An 18,413-nucleotide genomic window follows, 5' to 3' on the forward strand; every position below is an offset into this window, starting at 1 on the left:
TCCTTCCACTCTGGGTCTTTGGTGGATATTCGGCGGCGGTCTTTCACTCGCTCCAGGACCCATCGCTGAAGTGTCCCGAAGATGTGGAGCGGAAGGACCTCCCGCTGCCGAATGCTCAGAGGAGGAGCGCTGCCACCTAGGGGGGCAAAAGCCCTGGCGCTGCTTCTGTCCTCAGGTACAGAACATATTCTTCACTGCTGGCAGCACAAAACCCTATGGCTATTTAATACTTCCTAATCACAATTCAGGGAATAGGAGAATTAGGGAAAAGGATTGTGGCAAAGAAAAGTGTAATGAGACCACTGCAAAAAGTGAAAGTTCACAAACATTAGCTCTTCAGCATGGAGTTGTATTCTCTTTTTTTCCCATCCAGCTCCCCACCCACCCCTTCTGAGGCCAAATATTTTCCTGAATACATTAGTCTGCACAAAATTAGCATTGGTGATCTTATTTAAAAGTCAAGTCTTATTAGAACATGTCAGTGACAATTCTGTAACTGAAAGAAGCAGCTTAATCCATTTAGGTATTCTAGAAAACAAATAAATTATAATCTTAAACAGACTGAAGTGTCACATAGAAGTTATCACAATGAATGGAAATGGCTGAATTTAAGCAATGCAAAATTGACCTTTAACTAGAATAGTTCCAGATGACAGTACTAGGAGGTTTCTAAGCTAAGAGAAAAACAGATGCAAGTTTCAAAAAGAAAAAAAACATCTGAGATGTTTTATTTTTTTCTTTTTAAATCTGAGTCCATATTGTGTGGGCCATCTTAAATCAGAGTTGTACTGGATTGCTCAGAGGATTAGTAATGAGATATATTGTTTCTTACTTTTGGGTTATTGGTTCAAATTCATTGCAACATGGTAGGAGAAGCAACCACCTGATAGCAGCTCTATGGCTTATGCACTACAGCTTCTGGAGGACAAGTGTTCACACCAAACGAATCATAAGTACCATAAAAAGCGACAAGGCTACCCCTCTGATACATAACTACCATGACTCAAGAGAATTTAGTGATTGACCAAGCACTGAATCTTAACTACCTTCTCATCCCTACAAGTGCTTGGCAATAGTCATTATCATCACTACAGGTGATGTCCACATTTTCAGTAGAAAGCATCCTGTCAAGCACCTCTGTCCAAATAACTTTAAAACTACTGGTTTCTCTACTGTGGGGAAAAAACTGTATGGGCTTTCAAAGCATAGAAGACAGATGTTTTTATTACATTCTGCCCTTATCACTTCATCTACAGTAGTTGCTAACATATTAAAGAAGAATACACAGAATGGAGCAGTGCATTAAATTTGTCATATCACCTTTCAAAAATAAACAAACAAACAAACCACACACCCGGAAGAGAAGAATAAGGTTCACACAAGGGCAAAGAGGGCTAGAGGCATGACAGGACCACAGACATTATTATTTAGCTTAGAAGAGAAGCAGTTCAGAGAAGATTTAACTGTATGAGGAAGCTGCTCTGTTCTTCCTTTTTTACCTTACCCAGTCAAAGGACGTTCTTAAAAAATTAAATTATAAGAAAGTTAGAATAAAAAGGAAGTCACTTTGCACAGCTTCCTAACAGCCTGTGGAATTCACTGCTGCAGAAGGCCAGTCAAATACTAGAGTTAGATCTCAGGAAGTAGTAACAAGCATCTGACTTTTATAACAAGTAACTAGCACTTGTCATTTATTCAGCCTTCCCCACTAACACTGCTCTGCTGATGATTCCAGGCTTATTAATGAAAGAAGTTGACTTTCCACCTTGGCTCTTATCTATGGAAGAATCTTCTGAGCTTATCTGCACAACCTCTACCTTCTTTTCATTTATGCAACCATTTCATTAAGCAACATGCTAACTGAGATGGACATGCTCCAAGAGTAATATAGAATAAAAATAGATACAACTTACATAAAAAAAAAAAAGTAATGTTCATTTGTTGTTGCCCTTGCCCCTACATACTGGTCCATTCGACTGCAAACATCTCAAGGCACAAAACATCACACGAGTTCTTTGGGAAGGTTTCCTAACACACTGCAGTATTACAAAAAAAAATTTTTTTAAATGATGGAAGTGCCTTTATTTATTTGTTACACCTAGTCATAAGCCACTTGCCTGCTGGTTATCAGGAAAGAATTACTGCTGCACGCACTATGCAGCAAAACTAGCCAGATGTATTTGGGTTAAAGTGTGTGCTCATCTTCCTCTGAAGCATCAGGATTTGGCAGGATGATGAACCAAGTATAGTCGAAACCTATGTCAAATCCTATATTTCAAACACATCTTATTTCCGTACATCCAGAGCTTTGAAGAATCTCTTACTCACAACAAAGGAGAGAACGAACAACATTTATGTTTAAAGAAAAAAATTTTAAAAAATGAGAGTTCCAAGTCAGAAAAAAACATCCAAACTCCATGCTCAAATATTTAAGTTCAGAAGTACTACTTTCACATACACTCAGTAGTTTGCAGAATAGCATCAATGTACAAGTATTGGCTGCTGGGGGGGAGGAACAGGACCTTGCTATACGACGTACAGAGTCTGAACCACCACATTCACAAGAAGTGAATCTCTTAATATTTTCCACATTTTAATTAATTATCCCTCTTATTGAGTGTCAGCCCATCTTTCTAAAAGGTTACTTTTCCTCCATGCCTTTTTTATAAAACAAATTTAAATGTAAGAAACTGGTGACAGTTTCTCATGAATATACAATGTAACAAAAGCTTAAAGAACAGAGTGGGGGAAATAAAGTGTTTCAGCTCAGCTTTTGCCTTCCAGCATTTCTGCAGCACACTAAGCACTAACTGAAAGAAAGCAAAATCTATGTTATAGACAAAACATACAAGAGAAGTGAAATTCACCAGTGGTATTAGCAAATCAGCCAGGCTGTGTAACCCCTGTCAAGTCAGACAGTGGTTTCATGAAATAAATACACAGAACAATAGCATAGTATAAGGCTCTCAAAATCCAAAAAAGATAGTGACATTAACAGTCAGCATTCGTAAGCCTCACTGACTTTCAAGTTTAGTAAAGTTCAGAAAATAGCTTAATGTGTACAAAGGAAAAATGGTCTTGTGGTTAAGGCTTGGAAGATTCCCAGCTCTCAGATTTTTCTAGATGAGCTTAGGAAAGTCAGTCTCCATGCATTCATTTCTCCATGCATAAAATTTAGACAAAAGGATGGGAGAAGAAATACTATGCAGAGAGTAAGCTCTGAGGAAGAGACTGACTTAAGTGTATGTTCAATGCCTACCACAAAGGCTTTGTGTGTTAGTGCAGAGATCCCCAAATTGTGGGGCATACCTCCCTAGGTGGGCACTGAGGAACATTTTGAGGTACACGATAGGGCCCAGGCCAGCCCCTCCAAGGGGCAGGAAGGGAGCGACACCCAACCCAGCTCTGCTCCAGCCCCATTCCCGGCACGGACAGAGGGATGGGGAGGGACACATCCCTGAAAAGTCTGGGGACTATTGTGCTATTGTAATACAGATTCACTCAAACTATATGAATATTTGAAAAATTTCAGCCTCTTATATGCACCTCCATTTCAAAACATTAAGAATAGATTGACGACTAGATGGTATAGTCATCTACCCATATGGTACTGGGGCCTGAAAACCTGTTGGGTCACCAGGATTACCCAGAAGAGACTCCTAGTTCCTGAAACCCTTCCAAGTGGCTGCTTCAGATTCACATTTAAACAGAGACAGAGCTTGTGAGAGAAGTTTTAACCTTCATATCTTAATACCTTAATCATCGTATTCATCCAGGTCATCACTTTAGCCATCTCACATTGGTTGAGGACAGAATTCTAAGCCCCATATCTACGGCTGCAGGAGAGCATAGGGTTGCCAAGCATCCGTGTAGTGAGGCAGCCAAAGTAGGCAGAGTGACTGGAGCATGTGCCCACCCCCCATATGTCAAAGCACAGGACAGGAAGTATAAAAGCCCAACCCAGGGCTCAGAAGCAGCCTGGTCACCAGAGAGGCCAGATGCTGGTGTTGTAGCTCCCGCTAGGGAGAATCCTGCAGCCTGTGACTGACCCGAGGACTAGCCATACCAGTTGAGGCCAGATGCCGACCAGACGCCAGAGAAACCTACTTGTGAGAAGCCGCCAAGCCTACCGCTCGCTGAGTACCCTGAGGAGCCCATGGTGCTTGATGCCATGGAAGATGCTGACCAGAAGCAGGTACTACTGGAGGGGGAGGTTGGAAGTAGCCCAGGGGCAACCGACCCTAGTCTGGCTGTGGCACACCCAGAGCCGATGTCAGTGTGTTGCAGCCAGGATCCCCACTGACACAGCAGCAGGCCGCTTGCTACTGTTAGGGCCCTGGGCTGGGACACAGTGAAGTGGGTGGGCCTGTGTCCTCCTTGCCACTCCATTCACGGGTGGCCGTCTCCCCCCTCACCCCAGATGCTCAGGACCAGAAGCCTGGGTTTTGCTCTTGAACTATTTGCTCAGCCCCTGCCTGAGAGCCTGCGCGCTAGATTGTTTGTTTGCTGCCCTGCCCTGACCCAGGGCCTGGGCTCGTTCCTGAATTGCTTGCTCAGCCCCTGCCTGAGGGCCTGAGCCCTTAATTGTTTCCTGCCCACCAGGCCAATGCTCAATGCACTGGACCCAAGGAGTGAGGTGGCCTGGCTCCCAGTCACCCCAGAGAGGGGTGACCCCCGACTGAAACAGTCTATAGTCCGGTTTTGGACTAGAACGCCCAGTTGAAAAGGGACCCTGATGGCTCTGGTCAGCACCATCGACTGAGCTGTTAAAAGTCCAGTCAGCGGTGCTGCAGGTCCAAGGCAGGCTCCCTACTTGTCCTGGCACTAAACTATGCCGTGGAAATAGCCAACAGTTCTGGCTCCTAGGTGGGCGGGCGCACAAAGCTCCACAAGCTGCCCCCTCCTTGAGAATCAGCTCCGCACTCCCATGGGCGAGGAACTGGGGAGTGGGAGGCAGTGCTCATGGGTAAGAGCAGTGCACAGAGCCTCCTGCCACAGGGTGCAACACAGAGTCAGGACAGTCAGGGATCCTGCCTTGGCCCCACTGTGCTGCTGACTGGGAGCCGCCTAAGGTAAACCCACCCCTGAGTCCCCCCAAAGCTGGAGACCCTTCCTATATGCCAAACCCCTCATCCCTGCCCTAACCCCAGAACCCACACCCCCAGCCCAGAGCCTGTACTCCCTCCTGCACCCCAACCTCCTGTGTCAATCTGCAACCCCCCCCCCCACATTCCAAATCCCTCAGCCACTATAATCAACTCTACATAAACTGAGACATCTAGAAACTGAAGCCAGTGCCCTCAACTCTTTAGGCAATACCCTATAAATAAAGCATAACACCAGCACTCCACAATTTGTACGGATAATCAATAGATTCTCAGGTGAAATTCAAGGTACTGACTGAAACCAGCACAAAATGATTTGGAATCTGGTTACTTGAGAAATACTGCCATCAATGCAATACATGGAGGCTCTCAAAGTAGATTTCTCTAAATGAAGCTGATGGGGGGGCTGCCAGCAGAGTGATTTTAAAAAGTGTCTTCAGTTCCACACCCACATATATTGTGACAAATCCTGAATTGTATGCTTTAGGAAATGCTGTAAAGTCCAAGTCTTTTAAGGGCATTAAACCACTGGTATCCGTATGCTCTAGACAGAATTATTGAAAAATTAGATCCATACTGGATACTGTAGATTGCACGCATTTGCAACTGACTAAGAGAACCAAGACCAAAATTATCTACATTATGTAACTCCTATTAGGCTAAACACACTAAATACATGAAAATGTCATTTTTTAATCCCAACAATTAAGAAGCCATTATGGATACAGAATTAATTTTTGAAGTAGAATGCAGTTAACTTAGTTACCTATATGTAAAGAGAAATAAATAGAGAGAGAGAGAGAGAGAGAGAGAGAGAGAGAGATTATTTACAGGTCCCTGCCCCTCAACATACTCTTTACATACCGTCACTTTGGTTCTTGCTTTTCATTTCTTCCATCCATGTTGGAATGTCTTTTAATGGAACATGCTCCCTCAAGTATTCTTTGCGTCTGTCCTCCAAGGTCATCTTCAACAGACGCTCTGTTTAAAAAAAAAAATGGAGTTTTCTTAAAAACTGAGTATTGTTGGCCTCAGCCAAATGGTGGCAAGTTTTGGTACCAGGAAGCAAGGTAGTTTGTGTTATTTGGGAGGGACTGATGTCACAGAACCAGGTATGGTGTAATTAAACACATTGTATTACTCATATCAAAACCAGACCCAACTACATTCAGGCAACTTTGGAAACCGCAACTCAGCCCCCACAAACAGCTGCTTCCTCTGCTGTCCCCCCAGGTCTCCAGTCATCCTCTCTACCATGATAGAGCCGCCTTCTCCTAGCTCACAATCAACTTCCAGTTACAAAACAGAAGAACAGCAGCGGATGTCACTATATAAAACTGATGATTTTATATCCAGTTTTAATTTTTTCCAATTACTTACGTTCTTTAGGCTCTTAATATTTTGTTATAGTCTATGAACAACATCAAAACTGCTCTCTCCTTACCTAACAGACTTGGGAAGACTTACCAAAGAGCCAGTCAACATACTTTGAAAGTAGCTCGTCAAAGCAAGTTATCTAGTGTATTAGTGTATTTTGGATCGTTTGGTTTAAGAAAGAAAAGTTTCAAATTCTGTGTGTTCATATGTGGTGATCAGTTAGATTCTAAGAATGTGGATGAAACCAGCTTGCCAGATACACGCAAAATAACTCACTAGTAACTCAGAGCCCTCCCCATCCAATATCCCATCATAAGCCTTCGGAGATATTTGCTGCTAGCAGCTAATGGACTACATGCCATTGTAGGCAGTTTCATCATACCATCCCCTCCAGGAACTTATTAAACTCAGTCTTGAATCCAGTTAGGTTTTTTACCCCCACAGCTCTCCTTGGAAGGCTATTCCAGAACTTCACTCCTCTGATAGTTAGAAACCTTTTGACTATTACAAGACTAAACTGGATGGTCAATTTATATTCATTTGTTCTTGTCCCAATATCGGTGCTTAACTTAACTAACTCTTCCCCTCCCTGGTATTTATCCCTTTGATGTATTTATACAGGCCAATCATATCTCCCCTCAGCCTTTGTTTGGTTAAGCTAAACATAAGCTCCTTGATTCTCCTCTTGTAAAACAGATTTCCATTTGTCTCATCATCTTAGTAGTCCTTCTCTGCACCTGTTCCATGGTTAAAAAAGCTGAATTCAAACTGGGAGACCAGAACTGTATAAAGTACTTCAAATAAGGTCTTACCAGTGCCTTGTATAATGGTATAACACTTCCCTATCTCTACTGGAAAATACCTCACCTCAGGCATTCTAGGATTATATTAGCCTTTTTCAGCTGCATGACAATGGCAGCATTTTGAGATAGACCTTGGTGTATTAGTCATTCTCCTCTACTGTTGCTTCCAACTGATTCATCTGCAGCTTATAGCGAAAAACACTCAGTTAGTCCCTAAGTGCATGACCTTACGCTATTAAATTTCATCCCCACTTCCACTAGTCCAGTTCTCAAGGCTGTTCTCAAGGCTGTCCAAATATTATATGATCTCCTGGTTCTCTTCTGTAATGGCAATACCTACCACTTTGTGTCATCCACAAATTTAATTAGCACACTCCCACTTGTTGTGCCAATGTCAGTAATGAAAGTGTTAAAGATCAGCCCCAAAGACCAACCCTTGAAGAACTCCACTAAACTTCCATCCAGCCTGACAGTTTAAGTATGACCCACTATAGTCTCCCCTTTAACCAGTTCCTTGCCCGCCTTTCAATTCTCAGATTAATCTCCATCTTCTCCCATTTAACCAATTTCCCATATGGAACTGTTATCAACTGCTTTGCTGAAGTCACTAAAGCAGATTAGAGCTACGGCATTTCTTTAGTCTAGAGAAAAATTGGTTATCTTCCCAAAGAAAGATCAGGCTGGTCTTGCATAATCTGCCTTTTGTAAAACCACGTTGTATTTTATCCCAATCATGGTTTCTATCTTTAATTACTCTCTTTCAATATGTCCTAAAATCTTGCACAATTCAGGTCAAACTAAGCAGCCTGTAGTTTCCAGGATCACTTCCTCCCCCCCACTCCTTCCTCATTTTCATAACTGTAGGTAGTATATTTGCAGTTCTCCAGCCATTGGATAGTATCCCTGCATTTACATATTCACTAAGTATCTTTGCTACTGGGCTTGCAATATCATCCTTTAATATTTTTGGATAAGATTATCTGGGCCCTCCGGTCTGGTCCTGTGACACTGTGGGGTTTGACCAGTCCTGTAACCACTGCCTGTCCTGCAACTATGGATGCCTTAAGGCTGTGAGCCACAACAGAACAGCATTTAACGCCAACAGCCAGCTACAAGCGTGCTCATCACACCCAAACTGCCACTGCCCAGTTACTTTTTGCTGGGAGACCCTCCCAATCCAGAATTTCTCTAAGACCAGCTGACAATGTGCTGAGGTTCCCAGAGTTGAGAGTTACTGTGTCACCTCTCAGTCTCAGCAAGTGACAGTTTTGCTACTGCCATGCTGTGTGACAACTCCTTGACTTATCAGCTTGTCTACTTTGCCAGTATACCGTTCAGGACTCTGCCAGCCTAAACCTTGCCTTGGGGGTTACTAATTTTGTTACCTGCAACTCCTGAGTTCCTCAGAGATGACTCCCTGCAGTGTTCAGACCTCTAACTGAACACTACAGAAGTTAAGTTCATTGCTCCTTTAAAAAGAGGCAACACACTGCAGCTCACTAATTTAAGATTTGACATACACTCATTTCAATCACAGCACTGAACTGGTTTATAGTAAAACCACCCAACAACAAACAAGATTATACAAAAAAAATTCATAGGTGTAAGTGATACCAACTATAAGAAATAAAAAGATAGAAAGGGTTACTAGCCAACAAAAGTAAAAATATGCTTCTGAGACTAAAACTTCTTTTCAGCAAGTTACAATCTTTGCCGAAGCAGATTTCTTACCAACACTTAGCTTCCAGAGACTTCAACCTCTTTGGTTGAAGGGCCCAACATTCTGTGATTTCAAGAGCTTCGGTCCCTTGAATCCCCCCGAACAATTCAAATGTCCTTCTGGACCCTTAATACCACTTCAGAGTTCACTGTCCATTTCAAGAGCCAGGAAGGCTTCCTGCTGTTCTTCCCTTCCCGTTGTGGGTTTTCCATCCCTCTGCTGATTTGTATGGAAACAGAGCTCCCCATTGTTTTGATTGCACACTGCTTAAGTTACATTGGATACAGACAGATAGCTGCCTTCCCTCCTGTCTGGGAGAGAACTTGTTTACCCCATGTTTGGTCACAAAATTTAAAGCATAATGTCAGCAAGTCTCCATAATTCCGCCTACAGTTTTAATGTATACATTTCACAATTATATCAATCACCAGTTTGTCACAGACTTTCATAAAAAGGCCTTACTCGATACATTTATAATATACCAATATTGTATTCAATCAGTTGATTCAATTACTTATCATTTGAGGTTCAGACCCTTTCTTTAGTGACCAGGCTATCTTCCCCACTCACTAGTTTGATAGCTTTGTTTACCTTTTATATAAGCGTACTTTCATTGTCTCTGTCAGATAAAGCAGACTGTGCTTATGCATTGCTTGCACAACATTTCAAAAACAATTCTAGAACATGCTTAGAAGCTCTTTGTGCATACCTTGTACATATATCACACGAATATAAATCAGTGAGGTAGTTTTTCCAATGATCTATTACATATCCTAAAGGTGTCACGTATCATGACAACACTGTTAGGTGTAATGAGTATGTCAGGCCTGAAAGAGTTGCTGATACAGAATAGTGAACCACCGACGGGCCTCCCTGTTGCAGGTCCCATTAAGATGGCCTAGGATGTAGTAATTTCTACTTCCATATCCTTGATCCCAATGATCACCCTGACACTGCTCCCAAACTCCTCACTGCCTCAGTTTCTAAATAAGAATAAAGTATTTGTTTAGATTTCGGGCTATACCTAGCTTATCTTTAAATCTCCACCCAGTCCCTGGTGCTTAACAGTCCCACTTCTTTCCTTGTTTTTGTATTTATATGGCTAAGGAACCTTTTTCCTACTGATTTTAATTTCCTTTGCATGGTGCTGCCGCTTGGCTTTTGGCAGTTTTCACTCCTCTCTCTCTACTACTTGACTGCCAAGAGAGCTTCCTTGCTGATCCATCCCTTCTAGGCTTTCTGCCTTCTCATACTGATGGAGATGTACGTTCATCCAATTTGTTCTTCAACCCTTGTCTACACGTGTTTCCCTCCTTGCTTGGGATGCAGGCTCCAGATATTTTAAGTCAAAGTTGTAGAAAATAATTACAACCCTCCTAAACATTCAGATTTAGGAGTTTTGGTCCAGTAAACTTCCGTAACTCCCCTAAAAACGTTTCCTCTTGAATTCAAGGACCCTCATCGCAGACGTTTTTATTTATCCTTCCATTTAGTTTAAATGGAATTAGCTCACGATAGAGGAAGCAGTAAGTGGGATATATCTCGACTTCAGTAAAGCTTTTGATACTGTCTCTCACAACCATCTCATAAAACTAGAAGTATGGCCTCGACCAAGGTGACTCCCTGACAAAAAAGTGATAGCAAATTACTGTACGTACTTATAGGAGCACACTCTGTATTGCTACCCTTATTTTTGCACTGTTGCTGGCAGCAGCGCTGCCTTCAGAGCTGGGTGGCTGCTGTACTCCCCTTCCCTTCCTCCTCGCATCAGCAATATTTTTTGTGATCTCCCAATCCCTGTACAAGAGTCTTGTGACCCCCCCCCTTTTGGGTTAGGACCCCCAGTTTCAGAAAGGCTAGTCAAGACCAACCTATTAATTCCTAATTTAAAGCTCTTTTAATAAGTTGTGCCAACCTCCATCTCAGAAGTCTATTTCCCATGAGAACAGTCCTCTGTCCGAGAGAGCCTCCCAGTGGTCAAACATTCCAAAGCCCTCCTTCTAGCATCACTGCCTGAGTCATCTGTCGATCATCATCATCTTGTCTCACCTTTGTTCTCCTCCATATTTAATCATGACAAGCAGTCTGTAATGTTTATAAGTTTTATTTTTGGTTATTTATTGGCATAAACGGACAATGAAACTATTTAAAAAGTCAAAGCTTCTACAATGCATGGCACAAAAAGTCAACTTAACAGCAGAATCAGGTTGAGGGAGGAGTGAAGGTGTTTGTTTAATCTCAAAAGCACACACAGCATACAGAGCACTCTAACCTTTCTTCCCATTAAAAAAAAAATCAACTCCAATGCTCAAAATACAATCTGACCCCGACCTTCTCAGTGATGACACATCTGCACATTTTTGGGCCCCAGACTCAAAGTAAAAACAAAAAGGCATCCCTGACAGTATTGCCCTGGTGGTTTATCCTTCGCAGAGAATGCCTTGCTGGCCATTCATGATGCTGAGCAGATATCTGCATCTCAGCCTCCAACCCATAAAACTTTCTCCCTTGCACAATATTAGTGAGAGTAACAAACATGGAGCTGTAGTTGTATGCCAGTGTCATTTTGCAGCATTTAACCTAGTCATAAAATAGTGCCATCCCACTTTCCAATTGCCAAATACACAGTCCATTATCATTCTGCAACTACTAAGGCAACAGTTGAACAGTTCCTTTTTTCTGTCCAAGTGCCATGTAAATGGCTTCATTAGCTTGGGAAACAAAAATAGCTCTGTCTTCCAGGATGACCTTAGCAATTTCCACACTATTTATGACCATGGAGAGTCTGCCCTCAGGATCACTATTATTCATTAAGGTGAACAGGAGTGATTCTAAAAAAAATCCTAGCATCATGGACCTTTCCAGACCACGCTGAATTTGTGTTTGTGAACCTGCTCTGGTGGACAACCAAGACTTGGACTATCAGGGAGAAATTGTCCTCTCTATTTAATCAACTCCAACATCTGGTACAGGAATTTAATGATGGGACCCATTCTGGAATTCCATATGTGCAAAGCCAACAATAATCTCCTAAGCATTACCAAGTTTTGTAACCCAGCACAGTACTACCTCCTGCATAGCACACAGCTGCATGAGAAAGGCCCCCCAACAGCCAATCTTCCCAAGCCAAATTGGTTAGATACAGACCAGTAACAGTCAGATGTGGCAAGCTGCCAGATGGCAATGACAACTCATTTTCTTAACAAGCATGGGATTCCACATGGCTCCACAGCTCCAAGTTCAGCACAGATTTCAAAAAAATGGTTGCCTTCACCATCCTGAAATTCCATCACCACTGCTGGTCATCCCAGGTCTGCAAAACACTACCACCAATTGATGCTTTCCCACCAACTGATGCTGGTTTCCCCTATCCCAGAAACAACTCTGTACTGCGTTCCTGGAACAGCTCATGTAGTACCAGTTGCTTAGTATCTTTGCTCTTGCTACCTCCCCTCCCCCAATGGTATAGCCACATCAGTGCTCAGTGGCAGAAAACCAAAGCCACCCAATACTGAGAACTGAACCAAAGTGCAAGCAGTTTCAGTGTATTCACAACTGCCAGCTCTGTGGCATCAAGCATTATTGCATCCATGATGGCCGACAGAATTCAACAAATGGTGCTAGCCAAGCCAGAAAGAGTAATCACAGGACAGAGGGCAAAGAACCATGGGATTTTTGGAGTTTGACCCCAAACTCCCAGAATTCTACTGGCTTGTACTACGTATTCTAAAATGCACCACGAAAAAAGTGCCAGAGTGCACACAATTCAGCAATGAAGCAAAGGACCATGGGATAACCACTTGAAATGCCAAAGAGCGCACACAAATCCCCTGTCACACTTACATAATGTGCATTGAAACAGGGCACAGTTAGTCCATTTGCATACTATTACCACAGATTACATATTGTGCACCAACTAGTATGCATCGACTCAGCAAAACTAAAATGCCTGTGTAGATAAGCCTTAAGGTGATGTCCTTTGAGTGTATATTAATACACTGAATTGGAAGTTTGACTTCTCTTCTTTGGTTGCACATATCTTCCATTAGCTTCTGACAGAAGTTTTAGGTCCAGAGGTCTGTATCCTACAACTGTCCAAAGTAACAGCCCATTACATAAAATAGCTTGTAAAAAGCAAACAAGAGCCAGAGATCGGCTAGTTATGATGGGTACACTCACTGCTGGGGATGCTCCTTTGTGGGTGATATGGAAATCAGCTCACACCTGGATTAGCACCCCCTTCTGTCTCTCTCAACCCACTGCCCCTCTCGCTCTCCAGGTGCTTCCTCTATGACTCAGCCTTGCAGCTAGGTCACTATATTGTCCCCCCTTTCAGGGTATCAAACTCTCACATAACCAGCTGTCTGTATAGCACATTCAACAGTCCTGCACCACTTCCCAGTGACTGGTAGATGTACCTGGGCTCATCCATTACTCTGGATTCCATCCCAGGGACCCTGTACTCAGCAGCCAAGGACTACACTGTCTCAAACCTTGCTGCTCTTTCCCTGAGCTTCTGCCTACTTTATCTTCCACAAACTTTCTTCCCTGTAACTCCCTGATAAAGGGGTTTACCCAGAGGACAGGATCCCACGGCTTTTGCTCCTCCTTGGGTTTATTCCCACCTCCATGTCTGTGCCAAGAGAGTGACTGCAGACTCTGCCCCTGCAGCCTTTTTCAGTGGCAAACTTCCTGGCTTTACACCTTACCCAGCTTTTCCTCGAGCTGGGCTTCATCAGTAATCACCACCTCCACCAGCATCAGATAAATCCTGACCACCACCTGCGATGCTGAGTTCCTGGCATCGTCCCCTCCTTAATTTGTCATTTTCCATCGCCACCTCATTTATCATCTTTCCTATTTTATTCAACAAAAGACAAAAAAAGCCTGGCTTAGACAAGACAATTCCACTATTTGCAACCCTGCTGTAGTAAAGCTGTGACCAGAAAGGGAAGCTAAAAAGTAATGCCTTAAAACAGCCCGCTGTTGGTAGATGTTTTCTAAGTCTTGCAGTGACTGATAAACCCCATGGGCTTTCCCTGTACTTCTCTAACAGCTAGGTCACAAGCAAGAGAGCATCAGAGATGAAAAAGCCACATTTCTGATTTTTGCTATTTTTCTTATGGGAATTTTTGTCTTAAAAGAAACAGGATTGGATTTATAACAGCTCAAGACTACCTCAAAAATCAACACAATTCATACAATCTAAAGAGACCATCAAAACAGGAGTTTTCCCTTATTTAAAAAAAGGCTTTATACAGCTAAAGGAAGAAGACTATTATTAAAATGAAAGCATTACTTTTAGTTTCAAATGCTTTGTTTTCCTTTCTTTTTCTGGGTTTAACAAGAGACTGAGAATGTTTTTAGCAGTGATTGTTACAAAAGGAATAAGTCAGCAGTACCTATTCGGTTTCTGGGAACTGGGTGAGCAGAAGAAACCCCAGACTACACTTCACTGTTAAAATCTTGTTATCCACCACAAGATGCATTAGAAACACAGATTAGACCTTGGTCCTTTCAGGATCCAGTGTTCTGTTGATCTCTATTAAAATCAGGCCCACATCCTGTCATAAACAGATAGCTAAGGGTTAATGTCTCTTTCACCTGGAAAGAAGTAATCTGAACCACCTGACCAGAGGACCAATCAGGAAACAGGATTCTTTTCAACTCTGGGTGGAGGGAATTGTGTGTCTGAGTTCTTTGTCTTCTGCCTGACTCTCTCAGCTATGGGAAGGATTTTTCTATTTCCTGCTTTCTAATCTTCTGTTTCCAGTTGTAAGTACAAAAAGATCAGATAGGATTTATATGTTTTTTTTGGTATTTACATGTCTATAGTTGCTGGAGTGCTTTGAATTATATTCTTTTTGAATAAGGCTGTTTATTCAATATTCTTTTAAGCAATTGACCCTGTATTTGTCACCTTAATACAGAGAGACCATTTGTATGTATTTTTCTTTCTTTTAAGACCTGTTGGAGTTTTTCTTTAGTGGGGAACTTCAGGGAATTGGGTCTGCAGCTCACCAGGGAATTGGTGGGAGGAAGAAGTCAGGGGGAGGTCTGTGTGTGTTAGATTTACTAGCCTGATTTTGCATTCCCTCTGGGTGAAGAGGAAAGTGCTTTTGTTTCCAGGACTGGAATTACAGAGGGTGAACTCCCTCTGCTTAGATTCACGGAGGTTGCTTCTGTGTATCTCTCCAGGAGCACCTGGAGGGGGGAAGGGAAAAGATTTATTTCCCTTTGTTGTGAGACTCAAGGGTTTGGGTCTTGGGGTCCCCAGGGAAGGGTTTCGGGGGGACCAGAGTGCCCCAAAATACTAATTTTTGGGGTGGTGGCAGCAGTACCAGGTCCAAGCTGGTAACTAAGCTTGGAGGTTTTCATGCTAACCCCCATATTTTGGACACTAAGGTCCAAATCTGGGAATAGGTTATATGACATGAGTGGCAGCGTTGGGAAAGATAGAATCCAGAAGCCAGTAGGAATATTATATTTTTCTTTTCTCTGCTAGGGGCTTTTTAGCAGAGAGAAACAGTTTGGTTTTAAAAAGGGAACCAGAGAGAATTTTTTTTTTAAGCTCTCTTTGGCAGTTTTTGGCTTGCATATTAAGCAAGGAACCATTAAGCTGTGACAAACAGGTCTTTTGTGACAATAGCACTCCCATTGAGAGTCACTACCAGCACTATACTCATGCAAATAAAGTGGTTTTTCTGGTTTACTCTATCTTGAAAAAATTAGCTAGACAAAGAAAGGGAAAAAGGCACTGTTGCTAGGCAGACCCCAGGAGGCAGAGCCTGCAGTTCAGAAGATAAACACCGGAGGGAACCCCAACACAAGAAAACAGGAACCATGCCTACCAAGACAAAAATGGGGGCCAAAGAACAAATCAAAGACGCCGAGCACAGGCGAGAGATGGAAAAAAACAAACAGGAACTAGAAACAAAACAAAAAGAGATGGAGATGAAAGAAAGAGAAGAACAGAACAAACAGGCAGCCCATAAAAGAGAACAAGAAGCCAAAAATGCAGCCAACCACAGAAGACTAGAGGAAGAGGTGGCCCACCGCCGAGACCTGGAAAAACAACAAAAAGAGATGGAACTCCAGAGGGAAGCCCACCAACAGGCCATGGAATTAGAAAAGGCTAAGCAACAGGCTCCAGCCAATCCTAACAACCCTTCACCGATTATGGTTCCACATCACAGGAAATTTCCCACCTACAAGGCAGGTGATGACACCGAGGCCTTCTTGGAAAATTTTGAAAGAGCCTGTCTTGGGTACAGCATCCCTGAAGACCAGTACATGGTAGAATTGAGGCCACAGCTCAGTGGACCTTTAGCAGAGGTGGCAGCTGAAATGCCTAAGGGGAACATGAACGACTATAAACTTTTTCAAACCAAGGCCAGATACAGAATGGGGATAACCCCGGATCATGCCTGTCGGCGTTTCAGAACCCAAAAGTGGAAACCAGATGTGTCATTTCCCAAACACGCCTACTACGTTGGGAAAAATTATGAGGCCTGGATATCAGGACACAATGTTAAAACCTTGGAAGAACTGCACCTCCTCATACAAATGGAGCAGTTCTTGGATGGTGTTCCTGAGGACATAACCTGGTACATACAAGATGGAAAACCCAAAAATCTCGCTGAGGCGGGGGAGATTGGAGCCAGATGGATGGAAGTGGCAGAAAGCAAGAAAGCTACGGTCCAGAGGAACGAATACCCCAGGGGGCACACAGACCATAAACCCTACAACCGAGGGGGCAGCCAAAAACCCCACCTACAACCCAAGTAAAGCCACAGACACACTATTCTTCCACCTCACCAGTCTCCAGTAACTCACCTCGGCCCAGTGACCCAACAGATGGAAGATGCTTTAAGTGTAATGAACTGGGACATATCAAGGCCAACTGTCCAAAGAACGCCATCCGAGTGCAATTCATTACACCACCATCACCCAGAAGATCCCCAGGCCCAGATGCCTCTCAAATACCCTTGGAGCGAAGGGAAAATTTGAGACTGGGCGGAAAGAAGGTTACTGCATGGAGAGACACGGGGGCACAAGTGTCAGCTATCCACCAATCCTTCGTAGACCCCAAATTCATCAACCCAAAGGCCAAAGTGACAATTTACCCCTTCATGTCACGAGCTGTAGACTTGCCTACAGCTGAACTGCCTGTCCAGTACAAAGGCTGGTCAGGAATGTGGACTTTTGCAGTCTATGACAATTATCCTATCCCCATGCTACTGGGGGAAGACTTGGCCAACCAGGTGAAGCCAGCCAAGAGAGCGGGAATGGTTACACGTAGTCAAACCAGGCAAGCTTCCAGACCCATTCCTGTTCCTGAGCCGTCCACAGGCACCCCGTCTGTGTTACCAGAGACCCAGACAGAGGTAGTGGGCCCGGATTCCATGCCTACCACTGAAACAGCCACAGCATCTCCAGTCCCAGGCCTGGAACTGGAACAGCAACCAGCACCAGCAAGTGCAACAACATCTTCAAACTCAACGCCAGAGGGCGCCAACGAGCCAGAACTGGCAGAAGCAACAGACAGCCATACCCAAAAGGCTCAGCCAGAGCCTGAAATACCCTCAGGTGCACCAGCGGAGAGCGGTTCACCAGCAACGGAAACAACCCCATCTCCTACATCGCTTCCAGAGGGACCAAGCCCAAGTCCACAGTCTGAGGAAGAACTGGTGACCCCAGCCTCAAGGGAACAGTTCCAGACTGAGCAGGAAGCAGATAACAGCCTTCAGAAAGCTTGGGCGGCAGCACGGAGCACCCCACTGCCTCTCAGCTCTTCTAATCAATCCCGGTTGTTATAGACCAAGGACTTTTATACAAGGAGATTCTTTCTGGTGGACACCGAGAAGAATGGCAGCCGCAAAAACAGTTGGTGGTTCCAACTAAGTACCGGGGGAAGCTCTTAAGCTTAGCCCATGATCATCCCAGTGGCCATGCTGGGGTGAACAGAACCAAGGACTGGTTGGGGAAGTCCTTTCACTGGGAGGGGATGGGCAAGGATGTTGCCAAGTATGTCCGGTCTTGTGAGGTATGCCAAAGAGTGGGTAAGCCTCAAGACCAGGTCAAGGCCCCTCTCCAGCCACTCCCCATAATTGAGGTCCCATTTCAGCGAGTAGCTGTGGATATTCTGGGTCCTTTCCCAAAAAAGACACCCAGAGGAAAGCAGTACGTACTGACTTTCATGGACTTTGCTACCCGATGGCCTGAAGCAGTAGCTCTAGGCAACACCAAGGCTAACACTGTGTGCCTGGCCCTAACAGACATTTTTGCCAGGGTAGGTTGGCCCTCCGACATCCTTACAGATTCAGGATCTAATTTCCTGGCAGAGACTATGGAAAAACTGTGGAAACTCATGGGGTGAATCACTTGGTTGCCACCCCGTACCATCAT

At 43.8% G+C, this 18,413-nt stretch overlaps 1 protein-coding gene across 2 annotated transcripts in view; it reads right to left on the reverse strand.

Moving 5' to 3' along the window:
- Positions 1 to 18,413, reverse strand: part of MACROD2 (mono-ADP ribosylhydrolase 2) — a 1,360,465-nt gene that overhangs the window by 1,336,117 nt on the left and 5,935 nt on the right. For both annotated transcript variants that reach the window (XM_030557958.1, XM_030557957.1), the window contains exon 2: positions 5,970 to 6,086. In XM_030557958.1, coding sequence (XP_030413818.1) covers positions 5,970 to 6,086 — 117 coding nt within the window. The remainder of the gene's footprint in view (positions 1 to 5,969; positions 6,087 to 18,413) is intronic.

Source organism: Gopherus evgoodei, chromosome 3 (assembly GCF_007399415.2).
Source record: "Gopherus evgoodei ecotype Sinaloan lineage chromosome 3, rGopEvg1_v1.p, whole genome shotgun sequence".
Taxonomy (NCBI): Eukaryota; Metazoa; Chordata; order Testudines; family Testudinidae; genus Gopherus; species Gopherus evgoodei.